The sequence below is a fragment of the Phoenix dactylifera genome, chromosome 6 (genome assembly GCF_009389715.1).
Source record: "Phoenix dactylifera cultivar Barhee BC4 chromosome 6, palm_55x_up_171113_PBpolish2nd_filt_p, whole genome shotgun sequence".
NCBI lineage: Eukaryota > Viridiplantae > Streptophyta > Magnoliopsida > Arecales > Arecaceae > Phoenix > Phoenix dactylifera.
Window position 1 is genome coordinate 4,816,930 of NC_052397.1, and position 10,267 is coordinate 4,827,196.

The 10,267-nt window shown below is 40.4% G+C and overlaps 2 protein-coding genes across 2 annotated transcripts; one reads left to right on the plus strand and one right to left on the minus strand.

The window, feature by feature from the left end:
• The first annotated feature begins 1,450 nt into the window (after positions 1-1,450).
• LOC103705221 lies at positions 1,451-3,445 on the plus strand. The gene has a single exon (XM_008788859.3). It carries the CDS (start codon positions 1,520-1,522, stop codon positions 2,816-2,818), a length of 1,299 nt encoding a protein of 432 aa, XP_008787081.2. The 5' UTR covers positions 1,451-1,519; the 3' UTR covers positions 2,819-3,445.
• Positions 3,302-9,678, minus strand: LOC103702774 (peptidyl-prolyl cis-trans isomerase NIMA-interacting 4). Its single transcript, XM_008785336.3, has 5 exons — positions 9,552-9,678; positions 8,893-9,050; positions 5,320-5,429; positions 3,890-4,032; positions 3,302-3,660 (listed from the first exon to the last, which is right to left on the minus strand). The coding sequence occupies exons 2-5, from the start codon at positions 9,026-9,028 to the stop codon at positions 3,618-3,620; spliced, it is 432 nt and encodes a 143-aa protein (XP_008783558.1). The 5' UTR covers positions 9,029-9,050; positions 9,552-9,678; the 3' UTR covers positions 3,302-3,617.
• Positions 9,679-10,267: the final 589 nt, after the last annotated feature.

Here is a 10,267-nt window from a genome sequence, read left to right on the forward strand (position 1 = left end):
AAAAATAGAAATATAATTATGTATGCTTTTTTTTTTGTGATCGATACTATACTGATTGTCAATACGGCCGTGCTATTGCAAACATATACATACAATGTCTTCTATGTTTCTCTACTACGAAAGTGCATTGCAGATTTTAATCATGTGGTAGAGTATAAGCCATTACAGGTTGAAAATGATATGACACTGATAGATGTGGTCCAACTAATAATTTTTGTAATAGTCACAGTTGGCGTCGGAAAAAAAAAAAAAAATCGAGCTGCGCCTATCCCCATCTCCCACCATCCACAGCCGACTTCACTTGCATTGCTTATTCCCTTTATCTAGCTGCTACGATATCTTGAACATCGGATGCACATGAACATGCTCAAGTGGAGAGACCCTTTTTGACTCTGGAGGATTGGGCTTGCTCAGAAGCAGGGGGTGGAGTGGCTCAAAAAGTGGAGTCCACCTTCGAGCAATACCGTAATCCATTCCATCATTAAATTAAAACTTTGGAGCACTATCGAGTTTATGCGCTTCTATTTTTTTTTTCAAAAAAAAAAATCGCTGCCGAGCCTTTGCATGAGATTCTGGTGCTGAGACCTTCCATGTCTTGAAAGACTGCATACCTCTGGGCCTCTCACATCTCGATAGCACCGTCCAAGAAGGAACTCCAGAGGATTCATAATTATTCAACTACGTGCACAGTATGTGTCTCATACTAGTATGTAGAGAAGAAAAAAAAAAAGAAACATATTCGCTTGAAAGGTAGACCTCCAAGCATTTCAATTGCAAGTAGAAAAATTAATATAGTCACTTTTTTTTGGATGAGATTGGGAGCTCAAAGGATGCAATGCACAAGCACAACTTTGAGATGGTTCAATATGCAACATTTGTGAAAAGTATAAAGTTGTTCAAATTTTGCGAGCAAGAATGGTAAAACCACGGTCACGGCAGAGGTGTATTTCTTGTTTCGTAGCTTGAAAAATTTCCCGACTTTCATGGTGGAGAGTTGCAAGAAATACATTCAACCAGAAGGTCACATAATCTTATTTTAGCTAGTGTTGGGTAAACAGTATATATGTGCTTGAATGTATGGATGAGTATGATCATCCATTAATTATTTCTTTAACTTTATCCCCACACTTCCTTGTTAAGCTAAGAATCTAAATTCATTCAAATTCTATTACAAACACTACCATCAGCTCGTGGTCAGCTCAAACATACTCCATAGTTTGTCCACAAAACTTATAAACTAGATCGCTCTGATAACTTTTCTTATAATTCACAATTTTATCTTAAAAAAAATAGCCGGAAGATATTATTTAATTTTTTTTTTTTGTTATGTTTATCCCAAATATGCTTTGCATTGTTTAAAGCGTCCTCAGAGAAGTAGTAGGGGTCATAGCCAGCTCATTCCATCCTTTTCAAATGGGCCCATTTGGGCCACTATTTTGCCCATCATACAATATCCACCCGAAGAGAACACCAGAAAGAATCTGGATCATTTCCTTCTCCCCCGCCCCGCTTGGAAGCAATGGCTGCCGCAGGGGCCGCAGCAGCATACCGTCCATCTCCCCTCATCAAAACTAATTCCTCAACTCTTTTCCATCACCCGACAAATTTCCCAAGAAAAACGTTCTCCATTCGCTGCTGCTCCCCAGAAAGAAATCTCGGCAGCCACAACCCGCCCAAGCTCGATCTCGACCATCCATCCATCAACCCCACCCCCCAGCCCCCCAGCCCAGCTTTCCAAAGCCCACCCTTCTCCTCCACCCCTCCCCCATCCTCCCGCGGCCAGGTGTTCGACGTTGGCCCCGCCAACTCCTGGGACGGCAACGATGTCGGCTCCCCGGTCGTCAAGCGGTTCGTCGGTGACGACGAGGAGCGGTGGCTCATGTGGTACCACGGCGGCGCCGACGGCAACTCCATTGGTTTGGCAGTCTCCAACAATGGGATCCACTGGGAGAGAGGGCCCGGCCGCGCCGACGCCGGCGACGACGTGGGCCAGGTCATGCGCCGGAGCGTCGACTGGTGGGCCTTCGACACCGAGAGCGTCCGGCCCTCCGACGTCCTCATCATGTCCAGCGCCAAGCTCCGAGGTCCGGGCGCCGTCTACTGGCTCTACTACACGGGGTTCAGCCAGGAGAAGGTGGAGAATTCGAGCATGGCTTGTGGCGAAGTTTTCAAGTCATTGCCGGGTCTGGCCATCAGCCAAGACGGCCGGCATTGGGCGAGGATCGAAGGCGAGCACCACAGTGGCGCACTCTTCGACGCCGGGATGGCCGGAGAGTGGGATGCTCTGTTTGTAGCTGCACCCAAAGTAGTCTTCCATGGTCCCAGCGATCTTAGGATGTATTATCATTCATTTGATCCTGAATGTGGGCAATTCGCAATCGGCATTGCGAGGTCAAGGGATGGAATCAGGTGGGTGAAGCTCGGAAAGGTGCTCGGCGGCGGAGCTGATGGAGATTTCGATGATGCCGGCACGAGGTACGGGCACGTCGTGAGGGATGAGAGACACGGAAGGTACCTCATGGCGTATGAAGGTGTTTGCAAAAATGGCAGAACGAGCATTGGGTTGGCAGCGTCGGGGGATGGGCTGAAGGAATGGAGGCGGTGCGGAGACCGGGCGGTGTTGGAACCATCCATGGAGGAGGATGGGTGGGATGGCAGAGGGGTGGGCGATCCATGCCTGGTTCAAATGGATAGAGAGGGCGAATGGAGACTGTATTATAGAGGCATTGGCAGGAATGGGAGGACAGGAATTGGAGTGGCTGTTTCTGAAGGGCCTGAACTTGCTAGTTTCAAGAAATGGATGGGATTTCACATATAGAATGAGATGAATTTTTGGCATTTTGATATCAACTTTCTCATCCGTATGTTGCATTCAAATGGATTTGGCATTGACAAGCAATGGTTTGCTTTAATGGATTCACCTACAGAAGTTTTTGAAAGACGGATGACAGTTCTTCCATGCAAAAGTAAATGCTCAGTTGAATTCGACATACTTGTAATATTTGATAATACAAGAGCCTGCAGTATCCGGAGAGGAAGAAATAGGGCTGCAGATTGTTTGCAATAATGCTTACACCCCAAATTCTCTTTTGGTGGTCGCGCTTGTGTACCTGTTTATTTGAAATCCCTGCAGATCTATTCTCTATTCCAACCCTTATTCTGGGCTATTTCTTCAACCAAACATGCCAAAATAGCTTCAATCATATTTTATTACCATCAACTTATCTCTGTGCTAGTATTACCATCAACTTTATATTCTTTCCATAGAGATGCGGTATGATAATCTTAAGATCTGCTAAAATGATTTGAACATGACCAGAATCATTCTGCATTTATTCAAATATAAGTCTCTGACTAAACATCACAATATTCGTTATGATGTCTCTTCATTACCTACATTTCAAGTTTTACTCAGCTACCAACCAAACATGGAGTTAATCGCAAAGCATATTTCTTATAATTTAACAAGAAAATCTCTCCAAAAACGCACACAGCATTCATATTTAGGCCTCGTCTTATCTTTCCGCCAAGTCTTCGAGAATAACACAAGCTTTCCATTCACAAATGCTATTGTGATATCTGAACATAACTCTGGAGGATCATGACTGAAGATGCGATTAATTTTTCCTACCCTCGCACAGGATGATATGATATCCATGCCTGCAGTGTTTTTTCCATACAAGCGTCAGTCCAAGCAAAGTAAGAATTTAAACATCAGCATAATAATTAATAACTAATGACATGGCACAAAATCTTGATCATAGGATTTCTGATATATTGGACTTTGATTGAAAATCCAGTTCCAATCAGCGTCTTTGATAGACTGCTGAAAGCAATACATATCGAAGGTTGAACATGAAATATCATAAAAAGAAGTATGCAAACATACGTTGATTTGAATGGTGCACTGGTAGCTCCAACAGGTGTATTAAATGCGACTTCTTGAAAAGGACCAGCCATTTTCCCCCTAGGAAACCACCCGAGATCTCCACCTTTCTTTCCTGATGGGCATTCGGAGTACTCAGCCGCTATCTAAAATAGACATAGCCACTGAAACCTTAGTAATGCATAAAGCAAGAGATGGTGGTTTTTCACAAAAATATCGTGCTATGAATAGCTGCCATTTGCCAGGGTATCATGCAGAACAGACACAAATGGAAACACAAAGAAATTATCTTATTGTGCTTTAATATATAGGCACAAATGCATAACAGAGTACAGACACACATACTACACATTTACTTGGATAATATCTAAGTCTATGTAGGGTCTTAGATACTTCTTTCACCACTAAAATAAGAGTAATCTGCTTTATGTAGGGAATTTTCTCCCACCAAAAATTACAATAACTAATAATTCTACTCTAAGAAAATTTCTATTAAAAAAGAAATTATTTTAGTTTTGTTTTGCCATGGATAGAGAACAGGATTCCTCCAAGAGATGCCTTGATAAGTATCGTTCTAAGCATAGTTTCAGTTTACACCAAAGTTTAAACCTTTGATGAATTACTTGAGGAACACCAATAAACTTTTAGACCTATCCATGAAAATCCTCCAACAAGGATATGCACCATAGCTTTGAAGAGCCGGTGTTAGATTGAGAGCCACAAAAGAACTCTCTCAGCCACAAAAAATACCAATTTCCTGACTTATTGTGCTTGTAATTTAACTAAGCTCAATGAAAACTGAGGTCAATTTGGGTCATTTTTGAAATTTAATACTGATAGCCGATATAGATCAAAGACTTCAGTGCACTCAGAACTAGTCACATTGTATGACTTAACACAAGATTCATTTCAAGAGAGTAATACAGATAGCAAAGCCCAGTCAACATGATCGAAACTTTCAAAACCTGCCAAGTTTATCAAGCTTTTCGGAGATAGTACGAATTGATGAATCATTCAACCATGATTTAAACTAATTCCTCCTACCCATTCACTAGATGCAGACTTTCAAGACTAAAACAAATGAGATCAAGTAAAGCCATTTAGAAAACTTCAGGGTTCATCTCCAGGAATATGTAAGTAACTGCAATATCAAAAATTAAAAACTTCTCTAATTCATTCCAAGCATCTAATTTTACAAATAATTAGAGCATCTGATACTAATGGATATTGAATAAAGGAAGAAACTAAGTGCACCAGAGTCTCTGAGAAGTGATAATAGAATACCCAGTCGAGAAAAGAAAAAGGGCATGCTGTAGGGAAAAAGAAGAAGAAGACAAAGAGTGAGAAAAAGGCAGATTCACACCACCAATCATCTTGATTAGTACACATTCATGAGAAATTTAAAACAAGTTCAATGGATGGCAAAAGTTTACTTTTGCAAATTCAGCAGGGGGGACCTTGTCTCCATTGTTCAGCCAACCATCCTGCAGCTTCTTGTATGCTTCATTGATCTTGCCTTGCTTTTCACATAAGACATGCCTTGCTGGAGGGAAAGAAATTGTTTAAATATTGGCAGCAAACTTCCAATGAGCAATAGTACAAAATTTGTTCATTGCTAACTAATCAGATCACAAGAGAGATTTATTCTGAGCTATAAGCCTATAAGCTTAATTTTCAAATGGAGCAAAGATGGCCGAAGGCACAATTAAGGTAGAAATTGACCTATTTCTTGAATTTGAGTGGTCCAAAGCATAATCATTACCATAAACAGGTATTAGGTGATGGTTCATAGTGTACTGTATCAAGAAACTACTGAGAATGATATAACAAGTATGCATCAAAACTGACTCATTTAGTACCATTGGCATCTATTTATTGCCCTGCAGTGCATTGTCATACTAATTTGCCACCAATGATAGCCATACATGTCTTATAAATTGATACAATTCAGCATATGGTCAAGCTGCAAAACTAACATTGCCATCCTAGACCATCTCGAAGTCCAATGATAGACAAAACAAGCATAGCATCAACTTCATATGGCAGTAGACATTATTTTGTATAATATCTGATGCATTGCATAAAGAACTGGAAAGTCATACTATTATATGCTCTATCATACCAGTAAATCCATGGTTCTTCCATGTATAGGCTTCATTAAATTCCCATCTTCCAGTGTTATCTTAAGCATTGTGCCATACTTTGTATGTTTTCCATTTTAATTCAACTCCACGATAGGCAGACATGAATTTGTCCCAAACTGTTAATCTTTTCTATTTCAGCAGGTGCATATAAACATAATCAATAACGCTATTCCAGCTAACTGAAACTTATTTTAATGTCATTTTAATGGGAAATGAGCTTTCTCATTAGCCAGCAAAATCTTCCATGTAAAAGCTAAAAGCTGAATGATGAGAAAGCATTCACAACTATATAACCAACTGGCAAATGTTAACCTCCTTTTATGATATTTATGGGCCTCAGATAACAGATTCAATCATCAGAGCAGACCAATGTGCTTATCGATAACCAAAACCATAAACATCAACCTTTCTCCCAACTCTATAAGCTGCCCAGCGTGCTTATGGACATAAAATTTTAATTGCAAGAAAAAAGGCATACATTCGGCAACAAAAGCTAAGCTGTGTAAACATATGGTCCTTTTACTTACTCAACCCTTCTGACAAATGTTATATATAAGTATTAGTATTCTAAATCTAAAGATTTTGATTGCAAATGAAATGGATTTTGTTTTATAACTTATTTAAAAAATATATAAGAAGCAAAATATATGTTTTGGAACTGTTATCACAGTTTTAAGCTCCTAGCTGCATGAAGCAGAGTCAGAAACTAGAGCCAGAATATCTACAGCGATGAGGGAACATGATGCGAAGAAGGAAAGAAGGATCTTTATATTAATTAGATCCTTTTTTAAATACAAAATGATTGCTATAACAAATTACTATATTATTGAGTGCAAGATTAAGTTCAAAGTTATGATTAAATAGCAAAGTTATCAAGGTAACAAGGCATCAGTGGCACAAGAAGTTATTATCTTATTATATGCAAAGCATTCTCATGGCAAACATGCATGTGCTACTTGCTACAAAAATGGTAGATATATGAATTCATGTTGAGAGTTATGAACATGGTCGGCAGAACCATCCTAAACCGCCCGGTTCGGAACTTCCCAAGCGTACTGGCGGCGGATTGGGACGATTCTGGCAACGAAAACGAGATCGGCGATGGAGAGGGATAAGAAGAAGAAAAAAGAGGAAGAGAGAGAGCGGAGGAGGGAGGGAGTGGGGGAGGAAGGAAGAGAGAGAAAGGTAGAGACCGGCCGGCAGAGGCTGGAGAGCCGCCATGTGGAGGAGGCGGAGGCCGAAGAGCCCCGGAAGAGGGGCTCCGCCTACAGTTCCTAATTTTGTTCGAAACAGGGGCCTAGAGGAGGCCCTTTTTTTCTAAATTAAAAAAAAAATAAGTGAAGTCGGCAATGGATTTGCCAACTTTCAATTAAAAATCACAAAAATAAAAGGGCCCTGCTCCGGGCACCTGTTTCAAACAAAACAGAGGATCGGAGGCAGAGATCCTCTGCCTCTTCCGCGCGGTGGCTCCCCAGCCCTCTGCTGGCCCTCTGCCATCCTCCCCTTCTCTCTTTCTTTTCTACTCTTCCATTCTTCCTCTCCCTCGCCTCTTCTACGGTGTCGGTACAGGCACGACACGGCATGGCATGGACTTGTGCCGCCAAGCAACCAGTTCCGATACCATCACAACAGACATTGGTTATGAATGTACAATTGATAATATATTTTGTGTTACCCTCTTACGGGAAATATGCCCCCTAGAGGGTTTTGCTTAAGAAACACAAGTTTGATTGTTCGAACTAAGTCAAAGCTTCCTAACCCAGTGGTTGAGATATTGACATTTCATTCCAATGGGGTGAGCATACAGAATTTCGATTTCCGTTCAAGCACCTAAACCACAAAAATTAATCAACTGAATATCAAATGGTGCTCCTTTTTCTGATTATTCTTCTGTAAGAGTTATAGGAAACCTTAAACTTATAGTCCTTAATACCTACAATAAGGAATACTTTTGATGGAAGCATTATGAGCAAATTAGAGATACACAAAATCATAAGCATTTCATAACAAAGTTTGAATAATTTATAATTGCACCCAAATATAGATATAGCAGAAGCAAAAACAAGAATCTTGAATGTTGCCATGAGTATTTTATTTGATTTGCATATTCGAATCAGTTTCCTCTGATGTTAAATGTTAGACAGAAGGAAAAGAGATCATCAAATAATATTGGAAGACCAAATATTCCAAACCTTACTCTTTTATATTGATTACATTTTTAACCTAAACCGTCGAGAAAAGGAGAGAAAAATATTGCAGAAGTCAGCATTTTTTAGAAAATAATCAAGAAGAAGGAAACAAGTTAGCATCCAGTTTGCCACCGAGGCTACTGTACAATAATAAACATATCTACTAAAACCTGAGGCATTGTGAGAAATCTCATTATGCTTCTGCCTAGCAAGGAAAGAAGCTGATGCTTATAAGAGTGAAAGCTTATAAAATTACATCATTCTTGACAAACAAAATCTCCAGGAACAAGCTAGTAAAGAGCTTAAACAAAAACTAGAAAATAACTGCCTACTACATGTATCATTTTTTTTTCCTTCGGAAATTTTGGTGGGAGCACCAGGAACACCCCAAGGTACAAATATAAAACTTCTATCCAACAGAAGAATGGCACAAGCACCAGGTTATACTATACAGGTAATTGCAAATTACATGCAAAAATACTCGCAAATGCATTGACTTGGGACAATCCTCAATATTCTCACCCTGAACAACCATACCTCTATCATGTGTATTCATGAGATTACTAGAATCTTGATTTCTCATGAACAAGACAAGCAAACCAAAATCTCAAGAGAGCATGAATAAAACACATAGTTAAGCAGAGATTTGATGAACAGAAGGGGAGGAAACAACCTTTGACATAAGTGCAGGTACCAAGTCCATCTCCTGACTTGCCACCCTTCCCTTTACCCTTGGAAGCACTATCCTCTCCCCCAGCAGCAGCCTGCTTTCCCTTTCCTTTGCTCGACGGCTTCGAGTCCTTCCCCATCACCAACCAACCTATTAAATTTCTAGAAATACATAGAACCAGAGGGAACACAGTCAGCAGCCTGGCTTCAGCATACACCACCGGAGCTTAGAAAGCATGAATCCAAGGGATCTAATATGATTCATTAATTAAAAATCAGAGTTCAGACAAAGCATAAGAAATTAATAAACCGATACAATTTGTACTTGGGAGTGGGCAGGGGTATGTGGATAGTTTCTTCTTCCTCTTTTTCCCTTTTTTCTTAATTATAAATTCTCTTTTATTCTTGCAAGGATAAAGAAATTATACTTCCAATCCAGAGCAAAAAAACCAGCAGGTATCAACAGAAATGACTAAATATAACAATAATAATACCAATATTATGAGAAATTAAAGGGAAAAGAAAAATTATATCTCCCGAAGACACCGTCGGATGCAAAAATCCAACCAAACCCAGGAGTAAAGAGAAAGCCACAATCTGGCTACTATTCTTTCTTAAAAGAAAATAAAAGAAAGAAGAAGGAGAGATAAAAAGAAGCCATACCCCTGGAAGCGATCAAAAGAGCTCCCAGCCGCCGGCGATGGAGGACTTCGGAGGGGAGAAGTAGAAGGGGAGCGCTGGGTGAATTGCTTTCGGCCGGGTCGTCGGTTTTGAAAGGAAAAGCCACTAACCATGAGAAAAATTACAAATCATGCCCTCTGGCTACGTTATTGTTGGCGATTGGGCTTCTGGCCCACATGTGGTTGGGTACCCACCAAACCGAAATGAGTCCAACTTGAGGCCTTCGAGAGAGCCTGTCATGGACCCTGTTGCGCTGCGAAGTGATTAGTTACGAAATTAGAGCCAAGCGGTATTGATCATGTTGGCGTTGCATACGAGGCTTTGAGGACCGATGGAAACGTGAGTCTTGATATCATATCAACCAACCACTTCACCATGTATGCCCGAAATTGTTCAGGAATGGATGAGACTTTTGCTATGGAATTTCTTATGTGGCTTTAGAAGAAGAAAATTTTTGTTGCGGATTTTCTTGCATATTAGGCTGTCAAGATTTAGATCTTGCTAAGGTTGTCATGGTTCTTTGTTTGTGCAGTAGGTTTGGAATATGTATCTTTGAACTTTGATGAATAGATAAAAGATAGCACAAACTTAAAGCCACATGGGAGGGTATTTCTTATGCGATACGAGTGCTGGGCGCGGACCATATTGTTCTGGAGGGGGACTCAGCCATAGTGATCAAGTGGATCTAGGATTCGGAT